Consider the following 21192-nt stretch of genomic DNA (forward strand, 5'->3'; position numbering starts at 1 on the left):
CTTAATCTAAAGAATTCACAGAGGTCAGCAAAAAAAAAACTATCAGTGGAAGAAGTATTCCAAGTAAACAGAACAAGAATACAAGAATAGAGAAAAACAACTTTCAGTTGAGTGTGATACGAGTTAATAACACCACAGACTATAGCACATGCAATATTATCAAAAAGACTTTGTAGCTAATTGTGTTGTATGAAAGTTTGTTAACACTTACTTTAACTTTATAACCCAACCACAGTCTAATGAATCCTAACCTGACCCCAACATTACCTGAACCTTATCTACTATTTACCCAACATGCAGTCTCTAGGCATCAGAATAACTCTAAAGTCTAAAAATCATCATCATGAGTCTCTTAATGGTAAATCTCTTATCGAACAATTGCACAAAATGGAAAATTGTAGTATTTTTTAGCATCTTTTCAAACATTAACATGTATGACACTAACCGTCCTAATGGCATTGTGCAAATGAAATATAAATGAAATCGTGAGCTAATAGAATGTAAGCACCAAATAAGACAAATTGATATATATAAAATTTTTTATATGTACAAATATATATATGTTTATGGTTCAGGCTGAGACATCATTTCAATTTAACTAGTTCACGCATGCGCAAGTTGAACATAATTCGTTTATTTTGAAAAAGGAGCGCATGCTAAACCGGAAGTCCAGGCTTTTACCTTCACTTCCCACAACAACCTCAGGTTCCTCAGCGGTTCCCAGGGGAGTCATGGCTGCTGACGCTCTGGTGCTAAAATTAACTCGTTAGACAAAACTTAAACCGGTCAAAGTTACCGTGACATCAATATAGGACAAAGTCGTTATTTTATGGACGTTAGTTGGTCATTAGTTTGCTAACCGGTGCTAACGCTGTTAGCTCTCCCTCGTTACAGTGAGGTTAGCTTGACCAGCTGGTTGAAAGTGACTGAATAAGACTTTGAAGTGGACATAACGGTTCATCTGCCACAGATGCCTCGTCCGGACAAGTCCGAGGGAAGAGGAGCGAGGAGGTGAGAAGCTGAAGACACAAGACACCAGCTGCAGAGTCCAGGCTCCTCCGGGCTTCATTCTAACATCAACTTTCTCTTCCTCTGTCGCTCTCTGGTGATCATTATGTTGCAAACTCCCTTTTTTATTATCTGCTTCTTAACTTTATGAATCAGTGTTGGGAAATTAAAACACGATCAGTAACTGTTGCAGTATAACAAAAGTCCTACATGTATCTATGTGTTGCTTATGGATTGTGTAAACACAGTGAGGAGGTGTAAGATGTAATCGACCTACAGCAGATTTATTCAAAATGTTTGGTTGTTTATCTTGTGTTTGTCAAACTCAACAACAACAATCCTCACAACAACAACAAGAATAATAATGTGACATTTATTGCGGTAACAACCGATACAGACTGATAATAACGTTGTTGTAGTATCATTTCTAGCTATATGGTCTAAATACCTTAGTATCTGAGTCTCTGCAGTGCAGGAAATCCTTATTAGTAGTTCAAAGCAGCCAGAGATCAAACAGTAAAGTACAATAGTGAACCAACAGCTCAATGTTCTCTTCACTAACTTATAGGAGATCTTCAGTCATACAGAGGAATGTGTTAGTGACTGAAGAATTTCCTCATAACACAGTCACACTTTGTCTGCTTTCAAACACACAATCACAAGATCGAACGCTTTTCTAATGCACCTTGTTTTCTTTTTTTTTCTCTGTGTGTGTGTTTGTGAATCCAGACCAGACTTGGACTGGAAGTTTGTTCAGCGATTGTGCGACATCCACCGGGTCCTGTTCCCATCATGGACCAGTCCCAGTTCCCTGATGTTTGCCACGCTGCTGTTCGTCACTCTGACAGGTAACTTACACAAGCTGAGGTCAAAGAATAAATAAAAGTATGGCAGGTTGGAGTGTAACCATTCTCTGGATTTATGGTTTGGTGCGCAGTAAATAAATCCACAACTGCTGACTTGAATGTGTGTGTGTGTGGGGGGGGGGGGTCTGCAATCTAAGGCCTAACCTTTACTCCTGATGTGATGACTCAATTATGATTGGAACAGGATAGATTCCACACATCCAGTTTGGTGATATATCTCCAAAATAGACAGAAAAATTATGGGATTTATTTCTTTTAGTGTTGATTATGAAATAAAAATGTATTTTAGTGCCTTTAGTAATGTAATAGGAGCTCAACAGGCCACACCGTTGTGGTGGCAGAGGGTTGGAGTTGGGGTATCGCCCTGTGTCATGATACGAGTTTGGGGACGTTTGCATCTATTTTTAGAATCATTAGACCCTCAATGGCTGCCAATGTGGGAAATAAATAGTTGCAAACAGTTCAATCTCACCATCAATTTGCTGCGTGTCTGTTGTCACATAGTAACACTACCACTCTGACAGCAGCAGGCTGCATACTAAGGGTTTTCTCCCGCTGACCTTGAGCTTGGTGTTGCCTTATTTCCCTACGTTGTGTTTTACGAGTCTCTGTTTTAACTGTGCACTTACAAATTGCTTACACATCTTTTTTTTCCCATCCACCATCAGAGCAGCTGATCATTTACCAAGTGGGAATCCTCCCCAGTCACTTCTACAATGTGCTGGCAGACAAAGATTACGCAGGCTTCGCCAGTCTGGTGGGCACAGCCATGGTGCTCATCTTACTCAACTCCACAGTAAGTTGAGGTTTGACAGAGGTCGAGCTGTATTCTGAAAGTTGAGCAGAGCTACTTAATGTCACGACTTACAGCAGCAGCTTTTATCAGGTTAAGACGACCTGACATGTTCATTTTATAGCCTGAATACTCTCGATCTTGGCCGTGTGTGCTTTGGATTTTGAACCTGATAAACACTTATGCAGCACTGAGTTTATTCTAAGGAAACAAAACTCTTTATTTCCACGTTGCTCTTTAAATCACCATCAATCGTGATCCTTTCCTGACATGCTCTTGCTAGATGTCCGTGCACCTGCTATTTATTGTGTCCCTGTTGCTTTTTTCTCTCTCATAGACTCATTGTTCTCCTCTGTCTTCTCTGCGTTCTTCTCTTTCTTTCTCTCCCAGCTGAAAAGTGTGGACCAGTACATTTGCAATCAGATGTACATTAGCTGGAGGAAGACGCTGACTGAGAGCCTCCATACGTCCTACTTCCAGGGACGAGTCTATTACACACTCAACGTACTCAGGAAGGAAATTGACAACCCGTAAGCTTCAATGGTTTTAGTTTTTGGCCTAAAATGAAACATGTTCTTGCAGTTGAAAACTGTGTGAATGGTGGTGACTGCCTTTGTTCTTTGTGTTTGTGTTTGTTTGAACACCAGAGACCAGCGGATCAGTCAGGATGTCGAGAGGTTGTGTAAACAGATGAGCACCATGGCCAGTCGCTTGATCATCTCGCCGTTCACGCTGACCTACTACACCTACCACTGCTTCAACAGGTGGGGGGTCTCTAGAGGGGCGTGGCAACACGTAGCTTCATATGCTCGCACATAAAGCATCATCACAAACACAGTTGGTTTTGTGGAAACATTTTCGACATCTGAGCTTGTGAAAGTCTTGCGTGCATGAAATACTGAGAGGAAATTGAGTTATATGTAACATTTTAGCTGTTTTCTCTGTATTCCAATTGAGTTAAATGTTATTTGTTTCGTGCAAAATCACAACATACATTATCTCAAGGCACTTTACATATTAAGGTCAGGTCCTAACAGTGTTATAGAGAACCCAACAAGCAAACACTTCATAATAAAAATGATAATACTGATACATATAGATGTAATGATTTAGTTAATAGTGGTAGTAATGATAATGGTAATGCTGATACTAAATGGTACTCCCACTCCTACAACAGCTACTACTATATTTCTATTACTACCACTATTACTAAAACATTTACAATGAGGTGAGAGGTCGCCAGGTCGCCACAGGGAATCAGTGTCCTGGACAGCAAACAGTTAAAAACTGTAAATCTTTTCTCTTCAAATTGAGGCAGGATTCTTTGAATCTACTGAGACTCTACAACCTTTTGAGCAAAAGTTATTCATATGGATTTATGAAAAAGACAGTGTACAATAACAACCAATATAACATAACATCTATAGAACAGAATTATAGGGAAACAAGGGAAAACAAGTTACTTCATCTGTTTTATCTGTTCAATTTATTTGCAATTCTTTTTCCCCAGATTATCTTTTACACATTATGTTAAAACCCAGTGTTTTACCTGTAGAAATAAAGTTTCCCTGCCTTGCAGCACTGGCTGGATCGGCCCTGTGAGTATCTTCGGCTACTTTGTGATCGGGACCATTGCCAATAAAATCCTAATGGGGCCGATTGTGTCGACTCTGTGTGAGCAAGAAAAACTGGAGGGGGACTTCAGGTAAAGTTTAATCTACTCTATGTACACAGACTTACTAAAACACAGCATTTGTTTGTGTCAAGTGTAATTTGTGCTGATAGAAAAGAAACAGCAGGACCCAAATCCGGTTTTCATCTGAACCTACTGAAAGAGGTGTTGTGTGTTTCCCACCTTTATTTAATGCTTTACAGGAAACCGGTTCTTGAGTGAATAGGAAGCATCTGTATACTTTGGCCCACGGCCTTTTGGCTCTTAGGAAATAACACAGGATATGTGTCAGCTTGCGAGATCGTCTTTTCCTGTGGAGTTGAATTGTAGTTTTATTTGTTACACGTTGCAGCAATTAGATTTTTTGTGTTGTTAGAGAACAAACTTAATGTTTAAATCCTAACTAACATTGTTTATTTTTATGGAAATGTGATTGTTTTTGTGTATCTGCAGGTTCAAACACATGCAAATCCGTGTCAACGCAGAGTCTGCAGCTTTTTACAGGTGAGGACATTTATTTTGCATGTTTGTGATTGTGCGTACGAAGATATAGACATCGCTTAAAACGTTTAGACAACAATATACAACTGAAGCAGTAAGTCTGCTTTCCTTTCATAAATAAACACATCTGATCACACAGTTTATCTGGTTAAAGCAGTTTGGATGAAAAGCTGTTCTCCGTGCTTTCAGATCTGGTAAAGTGGAGCACATGAGGACCAATTGGAGACTTCAGGCTCTGCTACTTACTCAGAAAAGTCTCATAAATAAAGAACTCTGGCTCTATAGTAAGATCATATAACACAGAACTCGCCCACCGACTCATATCAATCATCATGTTGTTATAACTCCTAAGTTAACCTCTGAACTCTGCTCCGTCAGTCGGTGTGAACACGTTCGACTACCTCGGAGGTTTCCTCAGCTACATCATAATTGCCATTCCCATCTTCACCGGTATTTATGATGGTCTGACCCCTGGCGAGCTCAGTGGACTCATCAGTAAGGTGGGATCCTTCTTTTCCTTTTCCCCTTAGCTTTTCGATTGTAGTTCTTGAAAAATGCAGCTTTATTGACACCAAACAAGCCCCTTGTTTAGTTTAATCTGGTTTATTTGATGACTCGGATCTGTGTTGTACCAGGTATTTACACAATCCACCAATTTCTATCAATAGAAAGACAGACATTCAGTTTCTGACATGAAGACAGCTTTTGAAAACAGGAACTAAATAGTAGGAAATTGAATCATATGATTATTGGTGAAATGTTTCCAGGAAACCAACAATGTAAAAAAATATTGTACATTACAACATGCTGCTGAAGAGGGGGAACAATTTTTAGACTTGCATTAAGATCATCAACTTTATGTGTGATGGTCTTATTGCATGCATTCAAGTGGTGTCTGAATAATAATGACAATTAGTTCCTGACTGGGAAAATCACATGAACGCCATTTCAAGTTGGAACAATAACTCAGGAAGTCAGCGTAAAGATTTGCTGACGTCATCACGTATAAAACCAAGTAACATCATTTAACAATCAGCTCTAAAAAGTAGCTTTCAATGTGAAATGCATGTTCATCTCTCACAAGCGTCTAACACCAGACTCTGTAGCCAAACCCAGCATTTATATGATTAATGTTCATATGCTTTAATCATGTATATGTCAGTCACACCTGATCCTTTTTCTTTGCTCTTTGTTATTGTACAAATATTACAAAAGGGCGTTTAGATGTTTAAACCAAACCCAAATACGTCACCTGTTGTTTACAGTGTCCATGTGGTTTACACAGTCTGACCACAAAGCACATGAACACACCAAATCTGGAGCAGTGATTTAAAAACACGGATAATGGGAGGAGGAGCTCAGTCAGTCCAAGTTTATTCTAGAGAACTGCTGAATAAATGTGAACGTTGCCACTTTTAACCACTAGGTGGCAACAGAAGCCTTCTCTTCTGCTAAACACATTATACTCTGCTCATCCTGAGTTCAAATGTCTGTTGTTGTTTTAAATGTCTTAATAAGCTTCATAACTGTCACAGTCTTAATCTCTGGCCTGTGTTTAATTCCTCAAGCAAAGCTTTTAGTTGATATTTGTTCTGGCACTTTTTATCTAACTCATTCTCCTTGTTCACACTCAGAACGCCTTTGTTTGCATCTACTTGATAAACGGCTTCACGCAGCTGATCGACCTGTCGACCACTCTGTCAGACGTGGCCGGATACACCCACAGGTATCACACACCTCTCACTTAGAATATAGAGGACAGAAAACGACAGCAGCGTCGGTTCATGGCCTCCTCCTTTCTATCTCTGAATCTGTGTGTGTGTGTGTGTGTTGTGTGTGTGTGTGTGTGTGTGGTCAGGATTGGGGAGCTGAGGGAGGTGATGGATGACATCCTACGCAAGCAGTGTGACTATGACCCGGCGTCAGGAGAAAGCTACGACTTTGACAGGTGTGTCTGAGAACTTTTAAATTAATCTCTGCTGCAGAAATAAATATAATCAGACTGATTTAATATCTTAGGATAATAAAAGAACGTTGCTAAATAGATGAAGTGCAAAGACTAAAGCTTTTCAGCCTCCGCATGTCTTCTGTTTTCATTCATTGAATCTCCTCCACACAGTGACTTCAATGTCCACGCAGGCCCAGCGGACACCGCCTTCATCCTGGAGCATCTTTCCTATAAATCCCCGTTCTCAGACCAGCTGCTGGTCGAGGACCTGAGTCTGAAGATCAGTCAGGGAACCCACCTGCTGGTGGTGGGCAACACGGGCACTGGCAAAACGTCTCTACTGAGGGTCCTCAACCGACTGTGGGAGGCCGACAGCGGTGAGAGAACAGAGAGGGAGTTAGGACAGAACAGGGTTTAAGGAGAGGTCAATCCTGACTGATCTCGGCTGTAATAATTACTATAAAAAATAAGAAAACGATGAAAGGATATGTAAAACTAGGCTGGTGGTACACTGCTATCCTTTAAAATAATTAAATCTGTTTTGCCCAGTAAAGGCCTGGTGGACTTACCAAAAAACTTCTGATTTTAATAACGAAATGAGAAATTACATCAAATATTAGCTCACTTGAAAATCAATAATCATTTGCATTTTGGGTGCATTGGCTGTGTCTGAGCAACTTTTGATACAAAGCGAGTTCTTTGAAATGTAAACAATGTCACTTTTACTGAGCAACTGCTCCCTCTGCAGCCACAAGTGGTGATTCATTCTGTTGTGATCTGTATCCGAGCGATTCGGTGGCTTTCATGTAGAGAAAATGGTCTAATGAAAGATGCCAACATCGCACACAACTAAAATGACTTATTCATGACTTTTGAATGGTCTCCTCCTCAGGTTTTGTCCAGATGACGACCTGCTTCGGGCCCAGGGGAACCCTCTTCCTGCCTCAGAAACCGTACCTGACCGACGGCACGCTGCGCGAACAGGTCGGCGTCTCTTCCTTTGTTTAGTTTTCCTTTTTAAAATTTTGTGTAGATAAAGGATTTACTGGAACTCTCATCTCCCACAGATTATCTACCCACTGAAGGATATTTACCCTGCATCAGGTATCAGATTTTACTTTCACTAAGCAGATTAAGACTAAAATCATTAATTGAAAAAACGTGTGTATTTGATGCTACAGCACAACAGCAACAGTTTTGCACAGTAAATACCTGTGGTTTGTGTATGATTATATAAATGGATGAATGTAGAGCAATAATTCAAATTAATCTGAACTCTTTTTATCACTCATTTTCTCATCTGAGTAATTTATATTCATATTTACACCATTTATAAAGTGAGTTTTCTTATTCAGGGTCAGTGGACGATGACAGAATTATACAGTTCCTGGAATTAGCCGGAGTGGTGAGTGTCCTTCTATCTCACCGGTTGCTACTTCTAATGTAAAATCTTTCATTTTGTTTTATCACAGTTTTCATTCAGCTTTTGCCTTATTTTAAATTCAAGCACTGTAACTCTGATCTGTTCTCCAGTCGAGCCTCTTGAAGCGGACGGGTGGGCTGGATGAAGAAGTGAACTGGAACTGGTAGGAGCAACATGAGAAACAGGGATTTGTGTGAACAGTAAATTATAGTGTGTGTTACGACGCAGAGTAACACTAGGATTTCCTCTGCAGGTACGATGTTCTGTCTCCAGGCGAAATGCAGCGTCTCTGCTTTGCACGACTTTTCTACCTTCAGCCTAAATATGCAGGTGAGTTTTTAAATGCTTTTTTAAACACACTCTGTGATTCTGACACAGCAGCTTAAGGGGAGAGAGAGCAGCCCACTGATTGTGACTTGAATGTTTTCCATTTAACACTTTGTCACTGGTGTTTTCTAATAAACAGTATTTATTCATATGTATATTATTTGTTTCTTTGCAGTTTTGGATGAGGCCACCAGTGCTTTGACAGAGGAGGCGGAGGCACAACTGTACAGGACGTGTAAAAAGCTCGGTATGACTCTGGTCAGCTTGGGACACCGCAGCAGCCTGGAGAAGGTAGATCCAACACACGTCTACATCCCTGATCAATGCCATATTGGGAATACTGTCTTTCCCTATGTCTCTACTTCCACCTTTGAATTTACACCTACTAAAAAATATTTTTCCATTAAGGTGGTACTATGGTGAATTGGTTTAGTTTGGGTCCGTGAGGGATTATTACATATAGTCACTGCTGTGCACTACTTTTCTATTAGTCTAGAATTTAAACAGGCATTGACTGAATTTGTTGTGATTGGGTAGTCAGTGGAGTTCACTCTCACTATCATCCATCTTATTTACAACTCACTCACTCTGCAAACCTCATTAATCCATTATAGCAAAAAACATTCTCTCATATATGGCCTATGTGGTTTTTTTTTGTCATCACATCTGTCAGCAATGTTAACTCTGTTTGTCTATGTTTCCTTTCACTACAGTTCCATGACGTCCAGTTGAAACTGTGCGGAGATGGCCAGTGGGAGTTAACTCGGTTAAAAGGAAGCAGCAGCGGCGGCTTCATCGACAGAGACGAAACCATGTGACCACAGGGTCCTCTTTTTTTAATCTCCTGGACATGCAGGAAGCATCGGTGTGGGAGGAGAGAACCGAAAACAGTTTTGTAACATTCATAACACTCATCAAAAAGGTACTAAAAACACAGTCCCTATGTCCGAGGTGGACGTGATTTAATTCATGTCCGAGGTGGACGTGATTTAATTCATGTCCACAGGCTTTTAAGAGCAAGACATTTTATCACTTGTTTACTTGGCTATAAAAGAGATGAAGGAAATGTGTGGGAGTGCAATATGTGTTGTTTCAGGAAGTATTAAGGTTTGGAAGAAGCTTGTGGCTCACGGACTGTAACTTTTTGGGCCACATTCAACTATGATGAAAAGAAATCAGGAAGGAAATAAGAAACTGAAGACCCAGCAGATCTTATCTATGATGAAATTACAGTGGTTTATTTGTACATGTTCACACTATCATTCAGTTTTATTTTGTAAAGTACATCTGTGGACTATGCATACAGTTTAGAAAGTTGTGTTCTTGATTTAATACAAATATTCATATGTGCAATACAAATAAAAAATACTATTTTGCCTTTTAAAATACATTTTGATAAAGTTACAAGTCTTTTTTTAAAAGTGAAATGGAGAGAAACTTCAAGTTCCTCTTTTAAATAAGAATCATTGTGACTGTTATTTACGTAAGAGCTCAGCGTGACCGTCAATGATTTCCTGAACCACTGTGGGGTCATCCAGCGTGCTGAGGTCACCCAGCCCGTCCAGCTCACGCTCCACCACCTTCCTCAGCACCCGCCGCATTATCTTACCCGAACGTGTCTTTGGCAGACGCTTGACAATCTGTGAGAATGACCCAAAAAATCAGTTACCATGTACAAGTTAGGTCTTCAATTTGTGTTTGCAATGGGAAGTAGAAGGAAACAGAATTACCTGGATGCAGTCTGGACAGGCGTACTTGGCGATCTTTTTAGACACCGTGTCTTTCAGTTGCCGGGACAGGTCCGACTCTTGGGCGTCTGCGCTCTTCTTTAGAACCACAAAGGCATAAACGCCTGAAGAAGCACAGAGACCGAGAACCCCCGGTTGTTAGATTCTCATTCATCCTATCGAGCTACGGAACCGTCGGAACAAAGAGTGGCTCACCTTGTCCTTTGACGTCGTGGGAGTATCCTATGACGGCAGATTCAGCCACTGCAGAACATTGATTCTGGGACAGATAATCTCGGTCAGGATTGTGAGAACAGGTTTAAAGTGTCACTGCTCGAGTTCTTGATGGAATAAGATTGGAAAACAAATTTGGGGGAAACGATCTAAGAATGGATTTATTACCTCCACCAAGGAGTTTATGTTTTCAACCCGGTTCTTTGTTGGTTATTTACTACCATATTAAACTGTGAAGCCTGGATCTGTAAAGAGCCCATTCAATTTTGGTGTGGATACGAGAATTCGTTTTTCCCCACTTTCTTTACCTAGGAGGCATCGCCATTGTGAGATATGAGGCCACTTACCACTACATCCTCTATCTCTGCCGTCCCAATCCTGTGACCGCTCACATTGATGACATCGTCGAGGCGCCCGGTGATCTGGTAATATCCCTCCTTGGATCGATAGGCGCCATCGCCGGTGTAAAAATAACCTAACACAGGGATTTGAGAGACATTCAGAAATGTGGAGTCCAGCAGAGAAAGAAGAGAAATGCCATAATGACTGATTGCTCTTGAACGCATCGCACTGTACCAGGATAGGGCTGACAGTAGGTCTCAGTGAACCTCTGGTGGTTGTTGTGAATTGTTCGGGCCATCCCGGGCCACGGCTGAGCTATACACAGAGCTCCGGATGTGTTGTTGGAAGTCACAACTTTTCCCTGGAGAAACCCACAAGATAAATGAACAGCAAAATAAAAAGACTGATTAAACAACTGATATAGTTACTGCGACTAGGAACTCTAACGTATTGTTGGACGTGCACCAATGCTGTTGAAACCCTGTGTTCTCAAACGGCTGTGTGTGTCTGTGTGTGTGTGGTGAGTGGGAGGAAGAGGGATCAGCTCACAGACACCACCTCTCCAACTGTCCGCACAATCTGTTCAACACAGAAGCAGGAGAGAAACTGCAGCAGCCACAAAATAGAACGACAGATTTTGAATGGGGGGGGGGGGTTTGGCACGCACAGAACGGGACGGACGGGTGGGTATCAAAAGTGACACAGCTGGTGACTGTTTCATAATCCTAATCTGACCCTCTCCTCTGGGTCATAGGGAGCCAGCATTTGCAGGGTAGCACGCCACGCACACACACATACGCACACACACACACGCACACACAGGGATGAGCACCATACCTCGGTGTCCATGAGCACTGGCTTTATGCCAAAGAAAGGTCTCATAGCCATTCCTGGGACAATCTCTGCGTCTGGGTCCGACGGCCTCGGGGCGATGCAGATGCCACCTGTCTCTGAGAACACACAGGGAAAATAAGACGGATTTAGGATTATATAAAGTGCTGTATGTGCAGCGTGCATTAAACTCAAAAAATAGCTTTTTATAAGCCCGCCGCCTGATGTTTTTGTAAGAGACTGAGGCTGATTGAACCGCTCGGACCCACAGTAACATCTCACGGAGGGATGCAATCCAAGACTTAATGCAACAATAATAAGAAACCTGTATTAAATAATGAGAGATTGGTAGAAGGTAAACAACATAACAGTTTGTAGATCTACCACGAGCCCTTCACACTACACATGTTGATTATGGAATTACAGCCATAATAAATAAATGAAATGCAATTAGGTTTTTTTTCTGGGCCTCTGGGGGGTGATAAATCCTCCTGGTGGTGTTGGCGGCAGCAGAGAGAACCAGTCATAAAGTAGGACACAACAGATGATCCCAGAATAGCACCAGCAACTGGCATCCACCTCAGATCAACTGTAGCTGTGAGACCTCCGGACCAAACGGCCCCCAGAGGAGCTGCTAAAGACTTGGACCAGTTCAAAGCGCACTTATAAATACGCTCATTTGCCTGCTTGCTGATTGGTCAGACTACTGGTAACATGCTGCCTCATATGTCTGGTCAATATGAGGTTACAGTCAGCAGCTGGTTAACTTAGCATTAACACTGGAGACAAGGGAGCAGTTATAGTGGGTTCACATGGTGTCGGAATAATTTTCTGAACGTCACCTCAAATCAGAACAACTCGGACAGTCTGGGGAAATCTTCTTACACGAGTTGCTGACGTCATCACTTATCAAACCAATTAACACTATTTACAATCAGCTCTTAATGGACGCTTTTAATATAAACTTGTCAAATGTTGTCACAACCACTTACACCCTAGCCAGTACAAAGGTTTTTGTGAATAACATGTACGTATTTGTTAGCCTGTCACACCTGATCCTTTCTCTTTGCATATGGTGGTGTCAAGGTGTCATCTAAACACATAAATTCATAACATTTTATATATTTATATACCATTTTACGACTTCTGAGCACAGGAATACGCCCAAGTCGGAGCAAAAAGTTCACAACACGGACATTGGACCTTCTGAGGAGCTTGTTAAAGCACAATCTGCCTCCTCCTCCCATTTTATTATCTTTATAATGTAGCAGTGTTCATCTTCTACTTTATTCGATATTAAAGTAAACAAGCGAACAGTATTTCCCCAAATGTGACACTATTGCTTTAAATTCAATACAAACACACATATTAAACCATATTTGAATTTTTCCCCCTGCATCCTCTCATCTGTCTCATCCTGATTGATCCAACATGGAGGCCGTATGCCAGCAACGGATCAACATCCAATTTTTCCTCTAAACAGGCTACTTGTTCCCAGATCAACCAAATGGCATTTATGAATAATGCCACTTAGTCCTAATTGGAAACACTAGTCCAGGCAAATAACATAACATAATCCTTTTTTACTGAAGTAGGGTATTTGGGTCATATCTGTGTCTGTGATTCTCAGGCTCATTCTCAGGCCCTGATGTTTAATTATCTCTAATTAATTATAGATTCATTAATTTTTTCATTGCCATGTGTCTGGTAATTAACGCAGCTTAATTCCATTTGGTCGTAACTGACAGACAGTACGAAACGAGTATTAGGGCCATGTTGAAGAAAAGAAAAAAAAAATTTAATAAGAAAAAAAAACTTAAAATTACGAAAATAACGTTGTAATTTAATTAGAAAAATAGTCAACCATTCCTTTCCCTCTTTAATTGTCCATAATACTCTGCATAGCCCCAAAGATTCTTGGGCGACATGACAGCCCCGCAAAAGTGAAGCCAAAGGGTCTTGGTCGCCACCTGGTGGCTGGCTGCATTATAGGTCACAAATCCTGGCTCCTCCATGTTAGTGTTGGGACATGAGGCAAACTAAGAGCTCAAAGTACACTTGAAAAATACATTTTTATCAAAGATGGTCTCTGTAATGTTAGGTAGTTTTAAACTCACTGATTAGATTAGATTAGAATCAACTTTATTGTCATTGCACAGTACAAGTACTTATACAATGAAATGCAGATAAGCATCTAACCAGAAGTGCAAAAAAAGGCAGTAAAAGTGCAGAGTATTGTGCATATTTAAAGTTAAGGTTTTAATTGACCTGGTAAGTAGCTTGTTGTTGTTGTTATAAGATGTGTGTAGGCAGGACCTCGCTAACAGGATTGCTACTTGGCAGATGGTGGCCTTCATATCTGGGAAATTTTGGCTTCATTTCTGGATAGTGGGAGGGAGGGGAGACCTTTTGTTCATCTTTATGTGTCCCACGCTAACATTTACTGTGGTTATACACTATAATCTGTTTTTTCACACCTTAGTTACGTTTACAATATACTTATTGTTACTTTTTCCCACTGGTATCTTATGAAGTGACAGTAAATGAGTTTTATTTTGGTGAATATGTGAACAAATTTAAATTTTCCCGGGGTTTCGAGGTCAAATCAGGTCACCAGCTGCACTGCAGAGACTCATCTGGAAGTGGAAAGTTCATACAGTGATCTGAGTCTCTCCAGACGCCCGCGCATAGTTCTGTGACGTGGCTCTTTCTGCAGCTGCGATTCATAGTATCTGCTCCCTGAGGTTGAAATGCATCCAGCTGGCTAATGTGCTAATGAGAGCGTTTGACAAACAAGGTGTAAACAACATTTCTCAACATGGTGTTAATGTCCACTGTTATTTGTATTCAGTGTTAAGAAGAAGAAGTTTAATGATAAAAGCTGCTCCCAAATTTCAGCGTTTAAACTCTGAGAGAAGAAAACCTGGCTTCATTCTGGAGATTCCAGAGGGTAGATAAAAATCCCCCCACTCTCTGTGCATGTGTTTGTGTGTGAGCACACTTTATGTCTACACACACTTACTGTTATATTGTGTGTGTATGTGCTTGTGTTGTTACGTAACGCTGTTGCTGTAAGAACAGAGCTGGCTGCTCTCCCCTTTAAGACTCTGCCCTGTTAGAGAGGCTGCAGACTTGGCTCTGTTAGAGGACAAGCTTGTTTTGTTAAATATGAGCATGTGTGATTAGAACTACCTAAATTGACAGGAACCATCTTTGAGAAACATCTATTTGACATGAACTTGTACTTTTTACTTTGATCAATGTCCCATCCACTAACATGGAGGAGGCAGGACTTCTGACATGTACTGCAGCCAGACACCAGGCGGAGCAAACATGGCATAACTTTTTTATATACAGTCTATGGAGCTTACATTTAAATCCCATCCACTGGCCACAATCTAACGTTTTTGTGGATTTAGAAAATTCTCTCCAGTAGGTGATGAATTCCTCAGTGTTCACACTCACCTGTTTGCCACCAGGTGTCCACCACAGGACAGCGTCTGTCCCCGACCACGCTGTAGTACCACTCCCACGCTTCAGTGTTGATGGGCTCGCCCACTGTACATAGACAAAATATCGTGTTGTCTTGTCACATATTGTTTTTGCGTTATTGTTTTAGTCAAATTAACAGTTCAGCAATATTCACACAAGCAAGCTGAGGGTGAAACAGTGTTTGTAAAGCAAGATGTGTGTGATAACTTAAACCTTGGTTTAAAGAGGTTGAAAATATATACTTTTCCTATAGTTGCATGTAATTTTGAAGATAGGAGTATTTTCAGGTCCACAGTCGTACCAGAGCCCAGAGTTTTGAGGGAGGAGCGGTCGTATTTTTTCACCCATTGGTCTCCGTATTTGAGCAGCAGGCGGATCGCTGTGGGAGCTCCATAAAACTGGTTAATCTTCAGTCTCTGAACCATCTCCCAGTACCTTCCTGTGATAAGACACAACATGTCCACGTTAGTCTAAAGAAGATAAGACACTGATCATTGAAAAATTAGACTAGAGTGAAACTTGAGCCTGAGAACTGCAGTTTTTCACCCTCTGCAGTTTCACCTTCACAAGGACATTATGTTCTGACTCCTGTTTATGCAGGAGCTTCTGGTTTGAGCATGGGAGGTATGGTAAGTTCAAATGTAAAGCTATTTATAGACAAACATGCGTGTGTGGACACAAGTACTAAGGTGTATGTCAACACGTTACACAGCATATAGAATGGTGTATGAACAAAACCACAAAAATTATACAATCACAGGTGATAAAAACAACCTAATGTGAGAATATGACGATATTTGAATATTTTATCATTTTCTTTCTTTTTTCTAACGTACCAAGCAGTCTGACACGTTCATACCGGCTTGTAGATTCACTGGTGTTCATACCTGGGTCAGGGTAAATGGGAGTGCTCTCAAACAGGACAGTGGTTCCCCCGTTGGCCAGCGGGCCGTAGACGCTGTAGCTGTGGCCTGTTATCCAGCCGATGTCCGCCACACAGCCAAACACGTCTCCATCCTGGTAGTCAAACACGTACTGGGAACGAGAGGGACGACAGATGAGATGGTCCGATTAAAAAAAAAAAAATGTTTTTTCTTTTTTTTTAACAAAACGCTCAAGGTCATTGTTCAGAGATCAAAATATTGTATTTATATCCCTTTTATAAAAGCTAAATAACCCATTTAAATTTCACAAGTAGATATTATTGCATTAATGCACCATGTTAAAACTAGAGCAACATTTTTGTGAACCTCCTCTAATCCCCTGTGATCCAGGTAATATTTCTTCGCCAGATGTTCAGTCACCGGATCACATTTTGGCCGTAAGAGGCCTTCACTGACACACAGTAAACTACACATTACACTGCATGATACGAAAACAGAACCGTGCCTGGCGTTACCCTGTGGGTGAGTGCGGCGTACAGCAGATACCCAGCCTGAGTGTGGACCAGGCCTTTGGGTTTCCCCGTGCTGCCCGATGTGTAAAGCAGAAACAAGATGTCCTCACTGTCCATGGCTGCCGGCTCACACGCCGCGTCCTCCTTCGACATTTCCTGCACGACAAAGTGAATTCAAGGATTGAAGAAGACAGAATTTCTTATGGAACTGTACATTTTCAAATTTAAATTTTTCTTTGTAGGCCGAGGGAAGATCATGTGATATGACTGAGAGCTCCAGAACAGCTACTAATGGACTGTCACCTGCTATTTCCAACCACAAGAGCAATATTTCAGATATATAAGTACATTTGTTAAATAAAAGTTGTCAATCAAGGAGCGAAAAGATTCATCAGACATCCACCAAACTTTTATTTTTAATCGTCATTTATCCTTGTAAAAGCGACCACTGTTTGCATTAGCATCCGCAAGAGATTGAATTTCTGATCTCTCACCTCCTCCATGGCGACGTCCCTGGCTGTCATGGCAACCGCAGTCTCTGTTCTCATAGCAACAAACACCCGCCGTACGGCCGGGCAGCTCTGGACCGCCTCGTCCACCGTCCTCTTCAGCTCCGTGACCTTACCCCCCCGGACGCCCTGGTTCACCGTGATGACGACGCTGGACTGAGCTGAGAACGTGAAGCACATGAAAATCAGATATTGACACTGAGGTATGTGTTGGAGTCAACTCAAGAAATAAAAACATCTCAGATCCAGGATGCAACATAAGCCTTGCCTCTCTAGTTCTCTAAGGGTTCTCCACTAGAAGTTACCCCCTTCATAAAACATAATTTGATCCATTTGGAAAATAAAACTATTGATAATAGTGCAGCTTTAAAATGTACAGTGGTAATCTATGTGCAGGTCTGTCTCACCGTCTCTGATTCGCTCTGAGAGGGCCTCCGCACTAAACCCGGCAAACACCACGTTGTGGGCCGCACCGATACGGGCGCAGGCCAACATGGAGGCCACAGCCACAGGGCAGGTAGGCATGTAGATGGTGACGCAGTCCCCCTTCTTCACGCCATGCCGCCTCAACAGGTTGCCCACGCGACACGTCATCTCCAGGAGCTGCCTGGAGAGAGATATCAATGAATTACACTGAGGCAAATGAACAAAGACTCTACACACAGACAGACACACCCACACCGAGCTGCTGACCTGTAGGTGACCCTGACCTCCGACCCCGGCTCATCTCTCTCCCAGATCAGCGCCACCCTGTCAGGACAGGTGTCTACGTGGCGGTCCAGACAGTTTACTGCATGTGCACATAAAAGAAAAACACACAGTTTTACACACACACACACACGTCAATGTGCCTGATACCTTACTGTGGAACAGAGGAATGGGATCAATAAAGTCTGTATCTATTTATCTGTCTGTCCATCTACTTTATCTATCGATCGATCTGTCCATCTATCTATCTATCTATCTATCTATCTATCTATCTATCTATCTATCTATCTATCTATCTATCTATCTATCTATCTATCTATCTATCTGTCTGTCTCTCTATCACTCTATCTATCTGTCCATCTATCTATCTGTCTGTCCATCTATCTATCTGTCTAGCTATCTGTCTATCTATCTGTCCATCTATCTATCTGTCTGTCCATCTATCTGTCCATCTATCTATCTGTCTGTCCATCTTTCTGTCCATCTATCTATCTATCTGTCTATCTATCTGTCCATCTATCTATCTGTCTGTCCATCTATCTATCTGTCTTTCCATCTCTCTGTCCATCTAGCTATCTGTCTATCTATCTGTCCATCTATCTATCTGTCTGTCCATCTATCTATCTGTCTGTCCATCTCTCTGTCTGTCTAGCTATCTGTCTATCTATCTGTCCATCTATCTAGCTGTCTGTCCATCTCTCTGTACATCTATCTGCTTCACTCCTCTCCACAGTAGTACGATGCGTTCAAGTACAATGTTCTTGGTTAAATGTGCTGATTTTCTCGCCATCTTTACATCACATCTAACCCAGGAACACTGTGCCTTGAACGCACCATGCTGCTGAGGGGACGAGTGAAGCTTCATGGGTCCACATGAATGATGATACCTTTAATTTGATCACGGAACCTTGTGAGTCGAGGGGAATTATAAAATTACGCACCACCGCCTCTGATCACCACAACCAAAAGGCCATTTCCTACAGAACCCTGTTATGATCTGATGAGACGGGACCTCACCGGACACGTTGAGCTTCCCTCCCTCGAACCACTTGATCCTGCCCCGGCTCAGGTCGCAGTCCTGCACCGTGGTGAAGGGACTGATCCAGCTCAGCCTGTGACGCGCCACCGCGGCCCAGAAGCTGCTGCTGCTGCTGCCCGACACCGAGAGCTCCTGCAGCTCGGAGCGGCTCGACACCCCCTCGAAGCCCGCAGCCTCCGGCATGAACGCCGCCGTTTTACACCCCCTCCGACCCAAGACATCCAGACGGGACCTGAAGACCCGACAGCTGAAGGAGGTGAGAGAGGCTGACGTGCGTCCGCATCGCAGCCACATGGTGACATAGGCGAGTCAGCGCGACGTGGAAAAAGTTTCTACCCGATGCTGTTGTTTACACAACACTGCGCTGGAGCAAGTTCGGGAAGTTGCGCTGCTCTGATCAAGTGAAAAGTTGGAAACTCCGCAGAGGAAGGACGAGGAGGAGGGATGCGTTAAAGGGCAGTGCAAACTCCAATGTGCCGACACTTTATTATCCCGCTGAAATCCAGACTGTAAAAGAGCTGCAAGAGTGAAAGTAAAGAACGGAGACGTTTGTTGTCACCCGACAGGGGCGTCTCAAGGGAATCTGCGGCTCCAGGGAGGGGGGTTGGGGCTTCATCAAACCAAACCCCCATATAAATAATAGTTAACATATAAATAGTAAAGTAGCTATAAATTGGCAGAGACGCTCAATGGATTGGTCAACGCATGTGTCAACAGTGTTGACACATGCGTTGACCAAAGGATGCGATTGTGCAAATTGGGGAAATCGCACTGTGTGTGTGTTTGTTTCTTCTCCTTCTTTGCCTTTTTTTCAGCAGTGTTGTCTGCGATTTGTGCAAAGGAGTCAGCGTTGTGTTGAGTCAACACATTGCTCAACTCAACTACCTGTTGAGTCAACACAACGCCTCTCCTTTGCACAAATCACATGCAGACATCACTGCTGAAAAAAGGCAAAGAAGGAGAAGAAACAAACACACAAACAGTGTTTTGCCAGCTTCAGGTCTGTGTGCACGCCTTTGCCTCGACAAACAGGTCTCAGAGATTTTTCCCATATTGTTCCTTGCACAATGTCCCACCAGCAGCATCCGAGAATCCCACTAATGAGGGAGCTCAGAGACGTTGGTAGACAAACCTGTTCTCAGGTGAACATGCTGCACACAGGACGGCAACAGCGAGCATAAACTAAGCTGAAGTGGAAACCTCCACCACCTTACATCACACATTTAGAAGTTCCAGTCTTCAAATACACCTTTAGAATAATGAAGCTGTAATAGAGTGGTAGGGGGCCTCTTTAAGGGGTTTATGAGCATGGTGTTGAATTTAGGGATAACTTGATGGAAGTTTTTTACTGTAAAAAAATGAAAAAAGTGAACTGTTTACAGAGATGGACGAAATGTCAGCTCCCCAAAATTGAAGCCAAAGCATGTAGAGCACACCCTGGTGGTAAGCTGCAGTATAGATCACAAACCCTACCTCCTCCAGGTTAGTAGATTGTACATGTTTCAAACTAAAAAGTCAGAGTACACGTCAATTCAAGTTTTGTCAAAGATGGTTTCTCACATTTTAGAAAGCATTTAATTACACTCATAGACATATATAAAGGCTAGAAGTCTCATCTGCGTTGCCGGACAACGGAGCCAGACGTCCCCACATGGCGGCCATCTTGCTCGGGAGCAGCTTGCTCACCCATAAAGGCCGGCGCATGCTTCTGCGTTTTCACAGGCCCGGAGACGCAAGAGCCCTTCCGGGCCCCTCACGGCCCTTCCTACGTCCTTACGTGCGTCGGCCAATTTTTCTAACTAGACGGCAAAGCCCCGCAAGCGTCACCCGCCCACAAGGTCTGCTAACTACATCATTTCCGGAGTCGCATTTCCGGTTCATGCCCGGAAACCACGGAAGATTTAGAAGAAGGAATATGGACCGAATAGAAGAGCACTTGGCAGAAGAGATCCGACACTATGTCCACTAGTATAACCCGTCACTAACCGGCGGATTTTTCCGCCAGAAAAAGGCTCTGAGGAGCCGCCGTGGCGATGTAAATAAATCGCTCTTCTTCGTGCAACACAGGAAGAATAGCCGACTTCGACAAAAAACATTACTGCGCCTAGTGTTCTGGCGGGGAATTGCATGGCAACACGCGCAACGGTTGGAAAACCATGAATGACAACGAGTCCTGCGTTACAGCTGCGTGCCTGCGGGCCCCTGACGACGCAGAAGCATGCTCCGGCCTTAACATTGTGCTGGTAGTGGTAAATAACCATAACGTACTAAATTTTCAACCGATTTTGAAACAGTCTGGTTTGTTATAAACGTCAGAGATGTAGATATAGCACTGCATACTTATGAATAATTATGTTATTTTCTAAAAAAAATAAA

At 42.4% G+C, this 21192-nt stretch overlaps 2 protein-coding genes across 2 annotated transcripts; one reads left to right on the forward strand and one right to left on the reverse strand.

The window, feature by feature from the left end:
• The first annotated feature begins 711 nt into the window (after positions 1–711).
• Positions 712–9886, forward strand: abcd4 (ATP-binding cassette, sub-family D (ALD), member 4). Its single transcript, XM_061091575.1, has 19 exons — positions 712–1011; positions 1738–1856; positions 2543–2670; positions 3058–3197; positions 3315–3431; positions 4247–4372; positions 4793–4843; positions 5030–5124; positions 5219–5340; positions 6475–6566; positions 6699–6788; positions 6960–7165; positions 7681–7772; positions 7856–7892; positions 8144–8193; positions 8322–8374; positions 8465–8541; positions 8714–8829; positions 9252–9886. The coding sequence occupies exons 1-19, from the start codon at positions 971–973 to the stop codon at positions 9354–9356; spliced, it is 1857 nt and encodes a 618-aa protein (XP_060947558.1). The 5' UTR covers positions 712–970; the 3' UTR covers positions 9357–9886.
• acss1 (acyl-CoA synthetase short chain family member 1) lies at positions 9749–19300 on the reverse strand. Its single transcript, XM_061091574.1, has 14 exons — positions 18795–19300; positions 17763–17859; positions 17477–17676; positions 17055–17230; positions 16564–16716; positions 16052–16199; positions 15466–15603; positions 15138–15230; positions 11679–11791; positions 11076–11202; positions 10847–10974; positions 10482–10545; positions 10269–10390; positions 9749–10178 (listed from the first exon to the last, which is right to left on the reverse strand). Exons 1-14 carry the CDS (start codon positions 19108–19110, stop codon positions 10014–10016), a joined length of 2040 nt encoding a protein of 679 aa, XP_060947557.1. The 5' UTR covers positions 19111–19300; the 3' UTR covers positions 9749–10013.
• Positions 19301–21192: the final 1892 nt, after the last annotated feature.

Source organism: Limanda limanda, chromosome 18 (genome assembly GCF_963576545.1).
Source record: "Limanda limanda chromosome 18, fLimLim1.1, whole genome shotgun sequence".
NCBI lineage: Eukaryota > Metazoa > Chordata > Actinopteri > Pleuronectiformes > Pleuronectidae > Limanda > Limanda limanda.